This window comes from Monodelphis domestica, chromosome 4 (assembly GCF_027887165.1).
Source record: "Monodelphis domestica isolate mMonDom1 chromosome 4, mMonDom1.pri, whole genome shotgun sequence".
Taxonomy (NCBI): Eukaryota; Metazoa; Chordata; class Mammalia; order Didelphimorphia; family Didelphidae; genus Monodelphis; species Monodelphis domestica.
This window is the reverse complement of record NC_077230.1, coordinates 223,965,255-223,986,781: the sequence shown is the minus strand read 5'-3', so window position 1 is coordinate 223,986,781 and position 21,527 is coordinate 223,965,255. Positions and strand designations below refer to the sequence as shown.

The window sequence follows — 21,527 nt, the reverse complement described above, 5'->3', positions numbered from 1 at the left end:
TAAATCACTGGCTTAAAAGTTTATAGCTAAAGAAGAAAGGTCAGAATTAGGGGAGGTTATCAAAATGCCAGGGATTCCACAAGTGACAATCATAACTTTGAACATGAATGGGATGAACTCACCCATAAAATGTAGACAAATAGCAGAATGGATTAGAATCTAAAACCCTACCATATGTTGTCTTTAAGAAACACACATGAGGTGGGTTGATACTCACAAGGTCAGAATTAAAGGATGGAGTAAGACTTTTTGGGCCTCAACTGATAGAAAGAAGGCAGGAGTGGTAATCATGATATCTGACAAAGCCAAAGCACAAATAGACCTGATTAAAAGGGATAGGGAAGGTAAATATATGTTGTTAAAAGGGACTAGAGGCAATGAGGAAAAATCACTAATCAACATGTATGCACCAAATGGTATAGCACCCAAATTTCTAATGGAGAAACTAGGAGAATTGAAGGAGGAAATAGACAGTAAAACCATATTAGTGGGAGATCTGAAACAACCACTATCAAATTTAGATAAATCAAATGAAAATATAAATAAGAAAGAGGTAAAATAAGTGAATGAAATCTTAGAAAAATTAGAGTTAATAGACATATGGAGAAAAAATAAACAGGGACAAAAAGGGATGCACCTTCTCAGCACCACATGGCACATTCACAAAGATTGACCATACGCTAGGTCACAGAAACATGGCATACAAATGCAGAAAAGCAGAAATAATAAGTGCAGGCTTTTCAGATAATAAGGTAATAAAAATAATGATCAGTAAGGGTACATGGAGAGCCAAATCAAAAATTAATTGCAAATTAAATAATATGATACTCCAAAATCAGTTAGTCAGAGAACAAATCATAGAAAATATTAATAATTTCATTGAGGAAAATGACAATGGTGAGACATCCTTTCAAACCTTATGGGATGCAGCTAAAACAGTACTCAGAAGAAAATTCATATCCCTGAGTACATATATTAACAAATTAGGGAGTGCAGAGACCAATGAATTGGAAATGGAAATAAAAAAAACTTGAAAACGAACGAATTAAAACCCCCAAGAAGAAAACCAAACTAGAGATCCTAAAACTGAAGGAGAAATTAATAAAATCAAAAGTGATAGAACTATTGAACTAATAAATAAGACTAGAAGCTGGTACTTTGAGAAAAAAAACAAAATAGACAAAGTACTGGTCAATCAAATTAAAAAAGGAAAGAAGAAAAGCAAATTAACAGCATCAAATATGAAAAGGGGGAACTCACCTCCAATGAAGAAGAAATTAAAGCAATCATTAAAAACTACTTTGCCCAATTATATGGCAATAAATATACCAATCTAGGTGATATGGATGAATATTTACAAAAACAAAAATTGCCTAGACTAACAGAAGAAGAAATAGAACTCTTTAATAATCCCAAATAAGAAAAAGAAATCCAATAGGCTATAAAAGAACTCTTTAAGAAAAAATCCCCAGGGCCTGATTGATTCACAAGTATATTCTATCAAACATTCAAAGAATGGCTAATCCCAATACTATCCAAACTATTCAACATAATAAGTAAAGAGGGAGTTCTACCAAATTCCTTTCATGACACAAACATGGTACTGATTCCAAAGCCAGGCAGGTCAAAAATGGAGAAAGAAAACTATAGACCAATCTCCCTAATGAATATAGATGCAAAAATCTTAAATAGGATACTAGCAAAAAAACTCCAGCAAGTGATCAGGAGTGTCATTAAATATAACCAAGTAGCATTTATATCAGAAATGCAGGGCTAGTTCAATATTAGAAAAACTATCCACATAATTGACCATATCAACAAGCAAACCAACAAAAATCACATGATAATCTCAATAGATGCAGAAAAAGCCTTCAATAAAATACAACACCCATTCCTATTAAAAACACTAAAAAGAATAGGAATAGAAGGGTTGTTCCTAAAAATAATAAACAGTATATATCTAAAACCATCAGCTAACATCATCTGCAATGGGGATAAACTAGATGCATTCCCAATAAGATCAGGAGTGAAACAAGGATGCCCATTATTACCTCTATTATTTGACATTGTACTAGAAACACTAGCAGTAGCAATTAGAGAAGAAAAAGAAATTGAAGGCATTAAAATAGTCAAGGAGGAGACCAAGTTATCGCTCTTTGCAGATGCCATGATGGTCTACTTAAAGAATCCTAGAAAATCAACCAAAAATCTAGTCGAAATAATCAATAACTTTAGCAAAGTTGCAGGGTACAAAATAAACCCACCTAAGTGATCAGCATTTCTCTATATTTCCAACACAGCTCAGCAGCAAGAATTAGAAAGAGAAATTCCATTCAAAATCACCTTAGACAAAATAAAATACTTAGGAATCTATCTACCGAGACAAACACAGGAACTATATGAACACAACTACAAAACACTCTCCACACAACTAAAACTAGACCTGAGCAATTGGAAAAATGTTAACTGCTCATGATTAGGACGAGCTAATATAATAAAAATGACCATCCTACCCAAATACATCTTTCTATTTAGTGCCATACCCATTGAACTTCCAAAAAAATTTTTTTTACTGATTTAGAAAAAAACATAACAAAGTTCTTTTGGAAGAACAAAGGGTCAAGGATATCCATGGAAATAATGAAAAAAAATACAAAGGAAAATGACCTTGCAGTCCCAGATCTCAAACTCTATTATAAAGCAGTAGTCATCAAAACAATTTGGTACTGGCTAAGAGACAGAAAGGTGGATCAGTGGAATAGATTTGGGGTAAGTGACCCCAGTAAGACAGTATATGGCAAACCCAAAGAGCCCAGCTTCTGGGACAAAAACCCACTATTTGACAAAAACGCTGGGAAAACTGGAAGATAGTATAGGAGAGATTAGGTTTGGATCAACACCTCATAGCCTACACCAAGATTAATTCAGAATGGGTGAATGACTTCAACATAAAGAAGGAAACTATAAGTAATGTAGGTGAACACAGAATAGTATATATTTCAGACCTGTGGGAAGGGAGAGGCTTTAAAACCAAACAAAACATACAAAGAGTCACAAAATGTAAAATAAACAATTTTGATTACATCAAATTAAAAAGTTTCTGTACAAACAAAACAAATGTAACCAAAATGAGAAAGGAAGCAACAAATTGGGAAACAATCTTCATAACAAAAATCTCAGACAAAGTTCTAATTACTCAAATTTATAAAGAGCTAAGTCAATTATACAAAAAATCAAGCCATTCTCCAATTGATAAATGGGCAAGGGACATGAGCAGTTTTCAGCCAAAGAAATTAAAACTATTAATAAGCACATGAACAAGTGCTCTAAATCTCTGATAATCGAGATGCAAATAAAAACAACTCTGAGGTATCACCTCACACCTAGCAGATTGGCTAACATGACAGCAAAGGAAAGTAATGAATGCTGGAGGGAGGGGATGTGGAAAAGTCGGGACATTAATTCATTGCTGGTGGGGTTGTGAATTGATCCAACCATTCTGGAGGGCAATTTGGAACTATTCTCAAAGGGTGCTAAAAGACTGTCTGCCCTTTGATCCAGCCATAGCACTGCTGGATTTGTACCCCAAAGAGATAATAAGAAAAAGGTTTGTACAAGAATATTTATAGCTGCGCTTTTTGTGGTGGCCAAAAATTGGAAAATGAGTGGATACCCTTCAATTGGGGAATGGCTGAACAAATTGTGGTATATGTTGGTGATGGAATACTATTGTGCTCAAAGGAATAATAAAGTGGAGGAATTCCATGGAGACTGGAACAACCTCCAGGAAGTGATGCAGAGCAAAAGGAGCAGAACCAGGAAAACATTGTACACAGAGACTGAAACACTGTGGTACAATTGAATGTAATGGACTTCTCCGTGAGTGTCAATACAACATCCCTGAACATTCTGCAGGATCCTAGAAGAAAAAAACACTAGCCAGAAGCAGAGGACAAATTGAGGGAGTAAAAACACCAAGGAAAAGCAACTGTTTGATTATAGGGGTTGAGGGGACATGACTGAGAAGAGACTCTAAATGAACACTCTAATGCAAATACCAACAACATGAAAATGGGTTCGAATCAAGGACACATGTGATACCCAGTGGAATTGTGAGTCAGCTATGGGAGGGCTGGTGGGAGGTGGGGAGGAAAAGAAACTTATCTTTGTTTCCAATGAATAATGTGTGAAAATGACCAAATTAAAATAATGTTTAAAAAAAAAAAGAAAGAGTCCATAGATCAACTGCTATACAGTGGTAGTCTTTTGGTGATTGAGAATGACTATTGTCTTTGTGCAGTTTCATCTACGGTGTACCCTCATGTGGCTTTGAAGTCCAAAGGCTGAGGCGCACAGTTTGTGGCACATGGGGCATGGGACACCAGTTGTTACAGGAGGTGCAGTTGTGGCCTGGTGTCGGCATTCACGCACAGCGGCAAGACGTCAACGTCGCTCATCTTCAAAGGTGGTGGCGGCATGGTTAATGTGGGTTCGCCAGCTTCTTCTGACAGAGGCAGCGAGTTCTAGTTGCTTTGGTGTAATGCCAGTCCACTTCAAGTTGGATTTTAGCTGATCCTTGAATCTTTTCTTTGGTCGGCCTTGTTTCCTGAGTCCAGCTGACAGTTCACCATAGAATACCTGTCTTGGTATATTCGCTGTGGGTCCATGTGGATGACGTGTCCAGACCATCGTAGCTGGGTTTTGAGGACCATGACTTCGATGCTGGTGGAGTTGGCTCTGTCGAGGACTTCCTGACTGGTGATTCGGTCCCGCCATTGGATCCTCATGATTGACCGGAGGGAGCATTGGTGGAATTGCTCCAGCTGTTTCATGTGCTTCTGGTACAGTGTCCATGTCTCACAACCATACAGGAGCAAGCTGAGGACCACTGAGTTATACACTTTGAGCTTCATTGCAGTGCTTACACCTCTGTGTTGGAGTACTTTGCAGAGCTGCCGCCCAAGTACCTGGATGGCCTTTTGGATCCTGGCATTAATCTCGTGGTCTAGGGACCCATCGTTGGTGATGGTGCTGCCCAGGTACTTGAAAGTGTTGACGTTAGAAAGCTGCGTGCCGTCGATTGTAATGCATGGCTGGTTCATTGGCTTCCCTGGGGCAGGTTGGAACAGTACCTCTGTTTTGCTGAGGCTGATAGTCAGGCCAAACAGTTTTGTTGCGGTGGAGTACCTGTCCACAATGGTTTGGAGATGATTGTCTTGGTGGGCCATGATAGCACAGTCATCTGCGAAGAGAGCTTCCAGGATGAGTCTCTCTGTTGTCTTTGTTTTTGCAGTCAGGCGGCGAAGGTCAAATAGTGAGCCATCCAGTTGGTATTTGATGTAGACGCCCAGGTCTAGATCCATCACAGCATGTCGTAATACTTGGGTGAAGTATAGGTTGAATAGCACAGGAGCGAGGACACAGCCTTGTTTCATGCCATTGGAGATGTTGAAGTGATCGGAAGTCTCTCCACCAGATAGGACTTCCCCTGTCATGTCAACATGAAAGAGCTGGATCAGTTTGACGAATTTTGCTGGGCAACCAAGCTTGCTGAGGATCACCCACAATGCGTCCCTGTTCACTGTGTCGAACGTCTTTGTCAAGTCTATGAAGACAATGTAGAGACTCAGGTTCTGCTCAAGGCATTTTTCCTGCATTTGCCTCACTGTGAAGACCATGTCGATGGTGCTGCGATTTGGTTGGAAGCCACATTGTGATTCAGGCAGGTTCTGCTCTGAAACAGATGACAGGAGTCTGTTGAGTATAACACGGGCGAGGATCTTTCCAGCAGTAGAGAGTAGTGAGATGCCTCTGTAGTTGTCACAGGCTGCTCATGAGCCTTTGTTCTTGTATAGGGCTAAGATGGAGGCATCTCTGAGTTCTGGGGGCATGTCTTCCTCTTCCCCTATGCTGGTCAGCACTATGTGGAATTCCTGGAGCACCTTTCCATTTAAGGCTTTGTACACCTTGGTTGGGATCTTGTCTTTGATCAACTGCTATACTAAATCCTCAAAAGACAACCCTCAGGAATGTAATTGCCAAATTCAAGAGCTTCCAACCTAAAGAGAAAATATTACAAGAAGCCAGTAAGAGACAATTTAGCTATCAAGAAGCACCAACCAGGAGCATCTAGATCCACTGGGGTATCGAATTCTATCTTACCTTATAAGGAAGCTGAATTGAGAAAATGAAAGTGGGGCAGGGAATGGGCTGGTGAGTTAGAAAAAAGGGGGGAGAGAAAGAGAGGGGTAAGGGAATTTAATAGACCCTAAAAAATAAAAGGACAATAAAAAGGGAGGGGCAAAAAGGGAGTGTAGGGAGGGAAGCAATACAAGGGGGTGGGGAGAGTGTGTGGAGTAGCTTAAAAAGACCCCAAAAGAAAAATAAGAGAGGAATAAGAAGGGAGGGTGAGAAAGGAAGTAAAATAAGGGGGGGATTAGGGGGATTGATTAAAAACAGAACACTGATGTAGAAGGAAATAATGAAAGAGGAAAGGGTGGAACAAGGAGAGAAAATCAAAATGTTGGAGAATACATCGGTAGTAATCATAACTTTGAATGTGAATGTAACCTCCCGGCCTGCGAGAGGCTGCAAGGGTGAGAGAAGATAGAGATAGAGTAGAAGTTTTTGATCCCGCGAAGGGCGTGAACGAGCCAACTTTAGAGATGTAAATAATTGAGTCAGTAGACAATTATTATATTTAAGAGCCACAGCTACTCCGACCACTGGGTGTTATTATTCAGGCTGTCCCACCCAATGATCTCAATTTAACACTACACTGGTCAGAGGATAATGCTAGCTCAGATGGAAAGGAGATCAGAAACTAAAGGAGGTAGATAATGCTAGGTAGCATTAGGAGAGAGAGAGAAAGTAAGGCAGGCCTGGCCTAAAGACCAGGCCTTAGTGAGAAAGATAGAGAGGAGAGAGACAGGGGAGAAGATGCTCCTTATCAAACCTGTGGATGTTCTTCAAGTGGGCGGAGCTGGCTGCGGCTCGTTTATTTATAATCTTGACAGCTCAATACATATTGAACAGTTATATGATACCTCAATACATATGGATGAGTTACCTGGGGTATTCCCATTGGATAATGCAACTTATGACAAGGTGAAGGTGGGGTTATTATCCCCGGGAGAGTGAGACAAAGGAAAGCAAGGTTTCGCGCCTAAACTTCAGCCACGCTGGCAATAAAATTTATTGCCATGCACAGGATGGCCATGTCCTCACTCACAATCCTTGTCTCTCCATAATGCCTATGGGCTGGACTGCTACAGTGAATGGAATTAGCGGATTAGAAACCAAAATCCTACCATATATTGTCTACAAGAAACACACATGAGGAAGGTAGATATGCATAGGGTAAAGGTAAGCAGATAGAGCAAAATTTGATGAGCATCAAATTAGGAATAGAAGACAAGAGTCGTAATCATGATATCTGACAAAACAAAGTAGAAATAGATCTAGTCAAAAGAGTTAGGGAAGGTAATTACATCCTGATAAAAGGCAGTATAGACAATGAGGAAATATCTGTACTCAACATGCATGCAAAAAATGGCCTAGCATCCAAATTTCTAAAGGGGAAACTAGTGTAACTCAAGGAAACCATACTAGTGGGAGACCTGAACCTTTCTCTGTCAGCACTAGATAAATCAAACCAAAAAATAAATGAGAAAGTAGTAAGGGAAGTGAATGAAATCTTAGAAAAATTAGAGTTAGTTGATATATGGAGAAAAATAAATAGGGACAAAAAGGAATATACCTTCTTTTCAGTAGCACATAATACATTCACAAAGATTGACCATGTGCTAGGACATAAAACCATTGCAAAGAAGTGCAAAAGACCAGAAATAATAAATGAAAACTTTTCAGATCACAATGCAATAAAAATAATAATTAGTAAGGAGACATGGGGAGGCAAATAAAAATTAATTGGAAATTAAATAATATGACTCTCCAAAACCAGTTAAAGAACAAATCAAGACACAATTAATAATTTCATTGAAGAAAATGACAATGATGAGAAACCCTTTCAAAATCTATGGGATGCAGTCAAAGCAGTACTTATGGGGAAATTTATATCCTTTAGTTCCTATATTAAGAAATTTGAGAGGGCAGAGGTCAATGCATTGGGCATACAAATTTAAAAAAACTAGAAAGTGAACAAATTTAAAATCCTCAGATAAAGACTAGAGATCCTAAAAATTAAAGGATAAATTAATAAAATTGAAAGTAAAAGAAATATTGAATTAATAAATAAGACTAGAAGCTGGTATTTTGGGAAAAAAAAGAAAAAGGACTGGTCAATCTAATAAAAAAGGAAAGGAGAAAAGCAAATTGACATTATCCAAGCTGAAAAGAAAGACCTCATCTCTAATGAAGAGGAAATTAAGGCATTCATTATAAATTGTTATACCCAATTATATGGCAATAAAGATGACAATCCAGGTGATGTGGTTGAATATTTACAAAAATATAAATTGCCTAGATTAAAGAAGAAATAGAATGCTTAAATAACCACATATCGAAAAAAGAAATTGAACAAACCATTAAAGAACTCCCTAAGAAAAAAATCCCCAAGGCTTGTTATATTCACAAGTGAATTCCATCAAACATTCAAAGAACATTTTTTCCTAATACTATACAAACTATTTGACAGCATAAGCAAAGAAGGACTTCTACAAAATTCCTTTTTTTTTTTAAATTTTAAACATTATTTTATTTGGTCATTTCCATACATTATTCACTGAGGTATCTTCAACATTGATCCATAGAGAAGACATCCTATCATAAGTGGCCCATTTCTCAGGAACCCCATTTTTCAAAAGTAGCCTCTTTGCAGGGGGCATCTCTCTCCTTTTACTTCACTGGCAGCCATATTCCCTCTCTCCCTTCAACTCCTCCATTCCCTGTTACAAAACCCTCAGTATCCCCTTTTCTTCAATCACCAACACATTTTCCCTAAAAATATTACAAACTTGCTAAGAAATAGAGTGGTAAATCTGTAGAAAAGATTACCTACACTAGTTATAAATGACCCTAAAACTAGCAACATATGACCATAGTATTTTAGTGATGAATTAAAAGATTCAAGCTTTTGGAACAAGAACTCACAATCTGACAAAAACTGTAGGGAAAATAGGGAAATGGTGTGGCATTACATGAGGAAACACCAACATCTGACACTACATAACAATATAAGGTCAACATAGATACTTCATTTAAACAGAAGGGGTGATAATATAAACAAATTAGGAGGACATGGAATAGTTTACCTGTCAAATCTATGGATGGGGGAAGAATTTTTGATCACACAAGAGATCGAGTGAATCACAGGTTATATGACAGATATACTTTATTATTAATTATTATTAATTAAATTTTAAAGATTTCTATAAAAAAAGCCAATGTAACAAAGATTAGAGGGAAAGCAGAAAGGGGGATAAAATCATTTTTTTTTTATTTTTTTATGGGGTAAAATTATTTACAGCAAATTTATTTTTAAAAATGTCATTCTCTGATAAATTGTTGAAGGTTATGAACAGGCAGTTTGCAGATGAAGAAAGTTAAAATGCTTTAAATCCTTACAACTCTGAGGTACAACCTCCTACCTATTATAATGGTTGTTGGAGGAGGTGTGGGAAAATTGGGATACTAATGTACTATTGGTGGAACTGTCATCGGATCCAACATTCTGGGTATCAACTGATAGAAATATGGATATTTGGGCATCTAGTGATTCAGGATACAGAGAGCCAGGCCTGGACTCAGGAGGATCTGAAGTCAAACCTAACCTCAAGCATTTTCTAGTTGTGTATGTATGGGAGAACTCTTCTGCTGTGGAATAGATATTTTGCATGGATTCTAAGACATAAGATAAAGGTTTTAACAAAGAAGAAATGTATGGAAATTATACAGCCATAAACTTGGACTTTTTTCTAAGGAACTCACATTTGTATGCTCCATACTCACCTTCTCTCCAAGAATGTTCCATACTTAAACTATTCCTAGATACAAAATGTGAATCTGAGGTTTCATTTGTACAGTAAACATGAAAAAGCAGTGATAATGAGGTACTCTCCCTCTTGTTGTTGCAGATTGCCATCTATTCAGAAATGACTAAAAATGTTTCTGGAGAAAAAAGGAGAAATCACCAAAGAGACTGTTTATCAAACTGAGGTATAATACCTTTGGACAACAGAACAATATTTTGTAAACCTTTTAGTTTGTTTTTTTATTTTAAAAAACAAATTTTCCATGGTTACATGATTCTTGTTGTCTCCCTCTACTCTCCTCTTCTTTTCCCCCTCATAGAGTTGACAAGAAATTTCATGGTGTTATATATATATTTAGTAAATCTTTTGGCAGAAAATATTATAACTTTTTATTTATCAAGAAAAGAGTTCCTAAACAATTTATGTACTCATTAGGTATATAGGACAATTCATAAATATTTATGGGTTTTTGTCATGGAACATTCACATTCTAAAGAAAACATACAATGGAGAGTAGCATGGTAGTATAATGAAAAGTCTTAGGTTTGGATTTTGGAAGACCTGGATTCAAATATGGTCTCGGATACTTTCTATAAGAGCCTGGGCAAGTCACTAATCCCCAATTACCCAACCTATCATGCTCTTCTGTCTTAGAGTTGATAATTAATGTTGACTTCAAAACAGAAGGTAAGGGTTTAAAAAGAAAAGAAAATATGAATTTGGAGGCATCCATACTCCAATGTACATTAAATGTTTAAACACTTCAGCCTATGTTGTTTTGCCTCTTGTTCCCCTGAGCCCCAAGGGAGTTGAAGGCAATCTCAACCCTGTGGAATGAAGCCAATTTAAATTCATTCTCTTTGGAGGTTAGAGGGTTGCTATTCTTGTGGAGTTTGCTCTTAGGAGAAGTTTCATTTCAAAGAAGCAACTACTCTCTTTAACCTTTTCCTAGCCTTTGAAATGCACTTCTTTACTCAGACTTCTTATCTAGCAGGTCAGTAACAAAGGATGAGAAAATTCATGTTTTCCTCATTGGAAAAAAGAAATGGGTATATTTATTCATTCCCTCCCTCCTTTCTTCTCTTATTCTTCAACCTTTATTTAGTAACTCTTGTGGGTCAGGCATTGTGCTAAGTGCTCTAGAGAATTTAAATGAGATTAAGCTTCTGCCTTTGAGGTATTTAAAATTATATTTAATTTTGTCTTAGATATGATTTCTATGGAAATTAAATTTCATAAACCACTTTCTGGACCATCATTCTATTAAATAGACCTTGAAAATATTATACCTATTTTTATAAATGGGAAAAATCAAAGTCCACATTGATGAAATTATTTGCCTGGGATCATGTATTAGAGATAGGACTTGAACAGAGATGTTTTAAATTCTCAGACTTATTTTTTCCACATTATCATGTTGTAGAGGAGTAGAGACTTCTAAAGTAAATATATTTAACTCAACAATTCTTTCTAAGTCTCCTCCTTCTCTATGACTTTTAAGTTCTTGATTACAAAGTATGCACTTTATTCTATAAACCATTAGGAGTCACAAAGAGCCCTTGAAATGATATGACAAAATTAAACAATTGCATTAGTATTGTCAAATAAATAATATACATGTTTTGAGCTATTTGGTGGGAGGAAATAGAAGGAATTGGAGGCAGGCAAACTAGTCAGATAATTTTGTTATAATGTAAAAGAAAGATAATTGATGAGCACCTAAACTAGAATGGTGGTGATGGGACTGAAGAGCTGATGGAATCAACTGAAATTTCAGAGTCAGAATTAATTTGTTTTGGTGACTAATTTGAGGAAGGTGAGAGCAAGACAAAAATTTCAAAAGAATACAGACTGTGTGACTAAGAAATTGATAGTACCAATAATAAAGATGGAAAAGTTGCAAGGAGGTCAACTTGAGGAGAATTATTTGGCTTTACACTTGAGTTTGAAGTATTGTTGATATAACTACATAGGAATGTCCAATAGGGAGTTTGAAATGAAGGAGGCAAGTAATGGATGTTTATATCAATTTGATAGCCTGTACATTGAGTTGATGCCATGGTAGTGGATGAGACTGTAAAGAATAGAACATAGAGGAAAAAAGGAAAAGAATACAAGGATAAAACTCTGGATGCTGCTGAAATTAGGAAAGGGTAAAGAACCAGAAAAAGAAATAGAAGGTAAATAAGAGAAATTGGAGAAAACCCACCTCCTTGGGAAAAAAATTCCATGTAAATGGAATTCCTTATATTGAGTTTTCCATAACATTACATTTTCTGTATTATATGTGATTTTTCTATTTTTTATGTTTTTTTTTATGTAGTAAACCTAATAAAAAGGTAACTAACCTAGAATGTAGTACCAAGCATGGGAATTTAATTGGAGAAGGGTGGATTTAGAATTACAGAAAATTGATACCTATTAGAATTTTGTTTCCACTCAGATTCTTAAGCTTTTTTTCTTGACTCAAAGCTGCCTTCATTTCTCCTCATCTGTCATATTCTTTGTTCTAAACTTCTGGAATCATATAAATATCTAGAACCGTATTTACATATAAGTACCATCATGGAATTGCACTCTACCTCCCTTCATTGCTGAAACTTGTAGCTTCAGTTATGTATTTTTGGATTTTCCAAATACAAATCAACCTGGAGCCATATTACAATATGTCCTACTCTGTTGCTCTTGTGTGACCAAGAGTTCAATGCTCAATTGCATCATTGAAGAGTTTATAGGTTTAATTTTCTTCTAACCTTTTCTTCTAAGAACTAGCTTAAGGAAGGGAGAATATCTAAGGAGAAGACAGTATAGCTTTATTCTGGAATAGGAAGAAGAGGGATATTAGAAAATAAAAACAGGGATATTTTGAAATCCATGATCCTTCCCAACCACTATTCTTTTTCCAAAATGACATGAAGAAATACAGTTGGCTCTTCTTTATGACATCAGACTAAAATATTCTGATTTCCTGTCATCTAGAGAATCAGTGATGTGGCAGTGTATTTTATCTATAGTTTGAATTTCCTGATTCTCAAAACCTATGAGTATGGTGTATGCAAAGAAACAAAGAACTTGGAGACACAATTCTCAGAAGATTTGGCTTTGAGATTTGATTGTGCTCCTTCTTGTTATCTTAACTTGGGCAAGTGATATTAACTTTCTGATCTGCAATTCCCTCAGCTTAAAGGTAAATGGTTGGACAGAAATCTAGCTCATCTTCAAAATCTTTTCCAGATCTAACAAAATAATGAGTGATGCACATACAAGAGAAGAAAACATTTATATGATATTTTAAATTTTTGTGATCCTTCCCCAAAAGAACATTTAAGACAACTGTTATTATTATCTCTAGTAATAAAAAAAAATTGAAGAAAAAAGAAGCTAATTAACTTGTAGTGTCATAGCATGTTTCTGAGGCAGGACTTATATACTCAGATATTTATTACTTCATGTTATAATATATTTTAATTTATTTTGTTAAGCATTTCCCAATTATATTTTTGTGATGAGATTTTAAAAATATTTTAAAATTTGAATTGATTTTATTTTCACTTTGAAATTCTATTCCTTTCATCTTTTTCTCCCGAATCTATTGAAATGTTAAGAAAAGTAGATTCCATTACAAATACTTAGAGTAGTGCCTAACAAATGTCCTTATCAGTGATGTTGATTTCAGGTAGTTCTTGACAGACTCAATTTATTTGTTTAAGAAAAAAATTGGCTTAAGGAATATCTCTAAGTTCTATTTCAAGTTTCATTGTCCAAGAACAGTCTAAATCTTTTTTTGAGCTGATTTATCTTTCCAGTTGAGATCATTTCTTTGGGAAATGACTTTCAGCAAATTATATTTTTCTGCTTTTCCAGTATATAGTTGCTCTGAACTGCAGAAATTGTCAATGAACTGGGATAAAAGAGGGGGGTGAGGAAAATTCAAATATTAATTTGAATAAATGAATGTCATTTTCTATTTCCATTCAGAGGAATTTTTATGTATCATTACCTAATATATCCTCTCCTTAGGGAAGTAATTCTTTTTTGAAAGAAATATTTTAACCTTTCTTTTGAGGAAACATGAAAAGAATTCTTGATAAGAATTTTAAATTGATATTCTTACAGAAATGAATGATGGTCTTGTGTTTTCAGAACAAATGAGAAATCAGAAACATTAGAGATTGTCATAAATGACTATGGCAATATTTTTCTCAGACCTAATATATTATAAATAATTATTTATGTCTTTGTTTCATTTTTGTTGCATTGTTAATAAATTATATATAATAAATTAATGCTCATTTAATCTTAGAATATTAGGGAACAGTACTGAGATCAGAAAAAAAGTTGTGTGAAAAGAAATTTCTCTGGTATATTTAATTTAAAAACATCAAAATTAGTGAGAGAGAAGAAGAATGGGTAATTAGAAAGAAAAAGGGGCGATTATATTACATATTGAGAATGTCAGCTCTTATTCCCTATTACAATCCTAGAATGACAATTCTCCAAAAGAATATAATATTCTTGAAAGCAAGAACTGTTTTATTTTTCTCTTTGTATTTACAGTACCTACTCAAATGATTAGCATATAATGTGTTTTAAGAAGCTTGCTTATTTGTTAAATGTTTTTTCCTCCTTTAGGAAGAAGAAACCATTATCTAAATGGATAGAAAAAATGAAAGTGTTGTGACTACATTCATCCTCACAGGGATTCCTCATGCACCAGAACTAGGGACCACCTTATTTGGGATCTTCTTACTGATTTATATACTCACTTTGGTAGGGAATCTTCTCATTTTGTTGGTTATCAAGGTAGACTCTCATCTCCACACTCCAATGTATTATTTTCTGGCTAATCTCTCCTTCATTGACATGTGGTTCTCCACTGTCACTGTGCCCAAGATACTGATGACTCTCATCTCCACAGATGGTGGAGCCATCTCATTTCATGGCTGTGTGGCCCAACTCTACTTCTTCTATGCTTTGGCAAACACTGAGTGTTTCCTCTTTGTCCTCATGTCCTATGACCGCTATTTGGCCATCACTTATCCCCTGCGCTATACTACCATGATGAGTGGGAAAACATGTGCCATTCTAGCTGGAGGCACATGGCTTAGTGGTATCATTCACTCAACAGCCGAGACAACTCTGACCTTCCGCCTGTCCTACTGTGGTCCCAATAAGATTGAGCATTTCCTTTGTGATGCACCACCCATTCTCAAATTAGCCTGTGCAGACACCTCAGTCAATGAGATGGTGATCTTTGTCAACATTGGAGTTGTTACTTCTGGATGTAGCTTTCTGATTTTTCTTTCCTATGTGTCCATTGTTCGTGCTGTCTTGAAGATCCACACAGCTAAAGGCAGACACAAAGCCTTCCAGACCTGTGCTTCCCATTGCATTGTGGTCCTATGTTTCTTTGTACCAGGTGTCATCATTTACCTAAGACCAGGCTCAAAAAATGTTATGGATAGGATTGTGGCCATTTTTCAAACAGCTATCACTCCCCTAATGAACTCACTGGTGTATACACTAAGGAACAAGGAAGTAAAAATGGCTTTACTCAGGCTGAAAGATAGAGGGAAATTTTTATAGTCTATAACCATTGGATGAATGTTGCTTTAATTTTTGTATATATATATATATATATAATAAGTTTTCAAAACTGTTGCTTATTATGTCAAATATTGTACCAATATCAAGGGCTAAAACACCAAAATAACATGTGACCTTAGATTTTACCTCTCTATCTCACTTGCCTCATCTGTGAAATATCTACAGAAGGCATGTCCTAGAGAATTCCCAAAGGTATTTTAGCACTACATTAATTATTCTGTGATATAGTCAACATTATTGAACCTCAAAGACACATATTCTAGATAGAAAAATCCAATGCTTATCCTAGGTAAACATTATGAACTAATTAAACTTTGTATGTGTTATCTTTTCAGCTTTGATTTTTGTACCATCCATCCCCTCTCTCTCTGTGTTCCTTAATGCTCTTTCTATTCTAAACAAATCTCCATATGTCTGGATGACAGAAGACAACAATTTAAATAACTGAATTATTGAATCAGTCAAGACTAAAAAGTCTGTGTCTTAAGGAAGAACTCCATAGGTTGGCAACCTAGAGCAATTTTTATTTTGAATAGGGACAATTCCTTACCAACTGATAAGTAATCAAATCTATTTAATAGGACTTTGAAAATTTAACTTGGGACAACAGAGTTAAAAATAATTTATCCCAGTTTATAAATATATTTTTTCTATTATGTCAAAAAATTATTTTTTTTCTACTTTTAAAGCATTTTTTTGCAGCCCCAAGACTACTCCTAGCCTTTTTTTTAGCTTTCTCAGAATGAAACAACTTTAGTATTAAAAGGAAAATAGCATCATGTCAGAGATAAATGAGGTTAGAATGAAATTTTTAGCATAACATTCTAGAAGATATATTCCAAATTCTGTGTATTATGAATTGCTTTGAAAATTTGTTTAAGCCTCAGATCTCCTCAGAATAAAGTTTATAAATGCAGAAAATAAAATATATAGATTACAAAGAAAATAATTTTTACTGAACTACAATACTTTAGTTGTTTTAAATGTTCACTTCACCTGGAGCCAGGAAGACTTGAGTTCTGATTCAGACACTGACTAGCTGTGACCCTGGGCAAATCACTTACTCCAATTTCAATCAGTTCCTCATCTATAAAATTAGAATTCACTGGAGAATTAAGTGGAAAAACTTTGACTTCTTTGCTAAGAAAACCCCATGGTCAATATCTCAAGGGTCACATAGATACAGACATGTGAACTACTGAATAACAATAACTGCAATATAATAGCAGTAATCAATAAGATATTCTGTGACAACTTTAGTGGAAATTCATTCCAACACAATTTTCTTCAAATGATTTGTCATTCTGTCTTACTATCACTACTACTTAGCAAAATGTTATCCATAGAGTAGATGTTGAATAAATGTTTGTGGCCAGAGGTCTACTTTACTTAGGTCTCCTTGAATTAGACTGGCATTCCTCCTTGGTCACTAGTCTCCTCTAAACAAAAGAGCATGAACTCTTCAGGTATATACTGATTGACTGTTTTTCTGGACTCTGAAAAACATATAGAAAAGGCTTAGATATTAAGAAAGTGTGTTTTCTGTGTCTCCTTTTAATAATCTCAAAATTCTTATCTTGATTTATTGTGATTTCAGTATAAAACTTGTTTAATCAAGGTTGAACAGACTGAAATCTGGGTTGGAGATAGCAGGTTGAAGATACTGTAGGTAGAATTCTGGACCTTACGTCAGAAAGACCTCTATTCATGTCTGGCCTTAGACACTAGCTGTGTGACCCTAAGGTAGTCCCATAATCTTCGTCTACATGTTTCCTCAACTCTAAATAAAAATAACAATGGCACCTACCTCATACGGTTATTATAATAATCAGTGCCTGTTAAATAGTGTTTAATAAATGTTTTTCCCTTCCTCTAACATAATCTTTCACAGAGGTTAAAAAAATTAATGTCTGTGTTTGTCAAGAGGTCAGAGGACTTGATTTTTTGCACATTACCAATTCTACATTAAAAAAATAATAACATATGTTAGGTATAAATAATAAATCTTCAAAAAAAAGAAAATAAAAATGGATAATGTACAAGGTAAAAAATACCTGATGAAATAAATTGGTGAACCTAAATACTTAAAACTCTTACTCTGCATCTCCCACTATAATCCCTTCTATCCTCAGGACACACAGAGAAAAAATACTCTTATAGTCTTAATACTAATCGTCTGACTGTGAGAAATCTTGCCTGGTTTTCTACATCTCCCATGATGGTGACTCTCCCTGAATCCACTTATATCCAACCCTTTAGAAAGCAGAAGCTATTGATTTTCTCCAGATAAACGGAAAAATTGAACAGGAACTAAAAGGCAGTGAATGAAAGAGGCAAATACTACACATCAGAGTATAGGGGGAAAAAAGCTTCTGTCCAAGAAGGGGATTGAAAATGTACCTTTGACTTCTCCTTTCCTCTTAGCCTTTACTCTAGTCAGGGACACAGGTCAGATCCCAATAATCCCTAATGATAATCATCATCATTCATGAATGTCTATTTAACAGAAAAAAGAGGAAAGTCAAAGAATGTAGCTGGAAACTAGAAACAAGTTACTATTAATACAAGAAAAAGAATCTAGAGACCAAGAGAGAAAGATAAAATAAAAATCTAGTATAAAACCTTTTAAAGTACATAAATCAAGAGGAATCCATAAAACTGAAGGAAGCAACTTTCAGTGCCAGGATGGTAGAGAAAGGTCACAACTCTCAGCCTCCTAAAATTCCCCTCTGTACAACCTTGAAACAAAGTCTTCTATCAAATTTTGGAGGAGTTAGACAGTTTTCTGGACCATAACATCTAGGAGAATTAGCAGGAGAGATTGGTTTCAATGAGGTGGTAAGGGACAAAGTCTGAGCAGGCAGCTGGAGCAAGAGTTGGCTTCATCTCAGCCTCCATAATAGCAAGTCCTTAACCTAATACAAGGTTCTACCCTTATAACTGACCAACAATGATCTCTCACCCCTATATCAGACTATTAGTGAGGCCCCACTCTTTACAACTGGTCATCAGTGAAATGTCCCTCTTAGATCAGAAGTGAGACTCCACCCCTGAAGCTGACCAGTACTGAGGTTCCTCCATCAGTATAGGCCACCAGCAATATTCCCATCCCATACAAACAAGTAGCAAGGCTTCCCACCAGTGTAAGCCAACAGTGAGGCTATCTACCAGTATAAGTCAGCAATGAGATATCTACCCCTCTAACATAGGAGAGTAGTGGGGCCCCACACTATGAAAGCAAGCAACAAAATTCCCCCACCAGAAGCCAGCAGTGAAGATCCACACCAGTGCAAGGTAGCATCCAGGCCTCTTACTATACTAGCAGGCAGCCATATCCTGAGACCCAGTGCAAGCCTACAATGAAGCAGTGTAAGTCAACAGAGAGAACTCCTACTAGTACAAGTCAATAATGATACATCCCACCAGTTTAAGTCAACAGGGAAGTTTCTTGTTGCAAAACAGCAGTGAGACCCCCTATGTCAAGATAAGTGAGTAGCTAGGCCACAAAGTCTGATTCAAGTCAGCAGTAAAGTCCCAGGTCTTAGCACAAAAATGAACTCTCCAATCCATAAGCAGAGGTCAAATTTAATAAATAATGAGAGGTTACAAAACATCTAGAAAAATGAATGAAACAACAGCAACAAAATCTATCCCAAGCCAGTTACTATGGTGATAAAGAGAATCAAGGCACAAACTTAGAAAAGGACAATAGTGTCAAAACAGATACATGTGTGCTGATGAAATACCAATGTGCTATAACAAATGGTGACCAGGATGATTTCAGAAAAAAAAAAACTGTAAAGATCTACAAGAAGTGATGCAGAGCAGAATAAGCAGAACCAGTAGGTCCTTGTACATACTAACTGTAATATAATATGAAGATCAATTGTGAAAGACTTAGGTATTCTCAGGAATATAATGATCCGGGAAAATTTGAAGGACTTATGACAAAGAATGCTATTTTCCTCCAGAGAAAGAACTGTTAGAGTCAAAGCATACTCTCTTTTTTATGTGAGTTTATTTATGTTTTTTTTTGGGGGGGGGTTGGTTTTATATCAATATTCTCTTACAATGACCAATATAGAAGTATGTAATAATACAGGTATAATTCAGATTGAATTACTTGATAACTCAGATGGGAAAGTGAAGAGAGGGAGGGAAATGTTTGGGGTCTCATAATTTCAGAAAACAGAGTCAGAAGAAAAAGTAAAACAAGAAAGGAAAGTAATGAACAAAAACCTTGGGAAATGAATCAATAACATGGAAAAAGAAACACAAAAAAATTGCTAAAGAAAACAACTACTTTAAAAGTAAAACTACTAACTGATCAAATGGAAAAGGAGATACATAAACTCAAAGAAGGAAATAATTTTTATAAGAATTAGAATTGGGCAAATGGAATCTAATGACTCAATTAAACTTCAAGATACTATTAAAAGAATGAAAAAATAGAAGAAAACATGAAATATCTCATTGGAAAAACAACTAACATGGAAAATAGATTAAAGAGAGAAAATCTGTTCTAATAACCTAGAATCAGAGGGTAAAATAGAAATTGAAAGACTTTAACAGTCAACTCCTCAAAGGGATGAAATGAAAATCCCAGGAATAATTATAGACAAATTCTAAAACTTCTAAGTCAGTGATGGTGAACCTTTTAGAAAAGACAAAGGAACTAGGTGCATAACCAAGATGCACCTACCCAGCAAAATTGAATATGCCCCTTTAATGGAAAAATGGATATTTAATAAAATTGAAAACTTTCAAGTATTCCTAATGAAAAGACCTGAGATTATTAGAAAATTTGGCACTGAAACAGAAGATTCAAGAAAAGCATAAGAAAGTAGACAAGGAAGAGAAAACAAGGTTTTAAATAAACTCAATTGTTAAACTATTTTTATTCTTACATGAGAACATAGTAATAATTCTTAAGAACTTTATCAATATTAGTTCAATTAGAAGAGACAGAGAGAAAGGGAATGAGAGAGGGTTTGGGGTGTGAATCATCTATGATACGATGATACCAAGAAAAAAATTAAGGGATGAGAGAAGAGTGAAGATAGAAATAGAATTGGTTGGGTTATCTAACATAAAATAGTCATAAAACAACTTTTGCCATGGAAAAGAATATGAAGGAGTGTCAAGCAACATTTGAACCTTACTCTCACCAGGCTGGGATCAACACTCAGTAGGACAGAGAAATATATATTATCCTATAGAGAAGTATAAAAGGGACTGGGATAAGGGAAGGGTGAAACTGATATGTGTGAAGACGAATTGGAGGAGATGGTGATCAGAAGTAAAATACTTGTGAGAAGGAATAGGGTGAAAGGGGAGATAGAGAGGAATAAAAAGGGGGGAAAGTAGGATGGAAGGAAATACTTAATTATCATTACTGTAAATAATACTATAAACTTACCCATAGAGTGAAAGTAGATAGAAGAATGGATTAAAAATCAGGATCTTACAATGTTCTCTTTGCAAGAAATACATACAAATCAGGGAGAAACACACAGAATTTATCTTTACTTTGTAAAGGTCTGGAGCAGAATCTATTAAGCTTCAGCAAAGGTTAAGAAAAAGCACACCTAGCTATCATGGTCACAGACAAAGTTAAAGCAAAAATAGATCTAATTAAAAGCTATAAGAAAGCTATATCATATTAACTGCCTTCTTGGAGAGGAGAGAGGGATGGGAGGAGAAAAAAAGAATGAGACAGATTTTTATATATAGCTAATGTGAAAATTTGTTTCTTTTGGATAATCATATTATAAATTATTATTATTATATGCAAGACAAATCATACATAATATATTGTTATGTCATATATTAAAAAATAAAAGAAATAAGGAATGAAATTTTATCTTGTTTAAAGGTGTCTTAGACAATGAAGTGATATCAACACTAAACATATAAGCACAAAATCAT

At 35.4% G+C, this 21,527-nt stretch overlaps 1 protein-coding gene across 1 annotated transcript; it reads left to right on the top strand.

Annotated features, from left to right (window-relative positions):
• Positions 1-14,645: 14,645 nt before the first annotated feature.
• LOC100030307 (olfactory receptor 10G9-like) lies at positions 14,646-20,076 on the top strand (the record flags this gene model as incomplete). The annotated part of the gene is made up of 2 exons (XM_001379815.3): positions 14,646-15,558; positions 20,060-20,076. Coding segments are annotated over exons 1-2 (930 nt in total), but the record flags the coding sequence as incomplete, so codon positions are not given.
• Between the last annotated feature and the right edge of the window lie 1,451 nt (positions 20,077-21,527).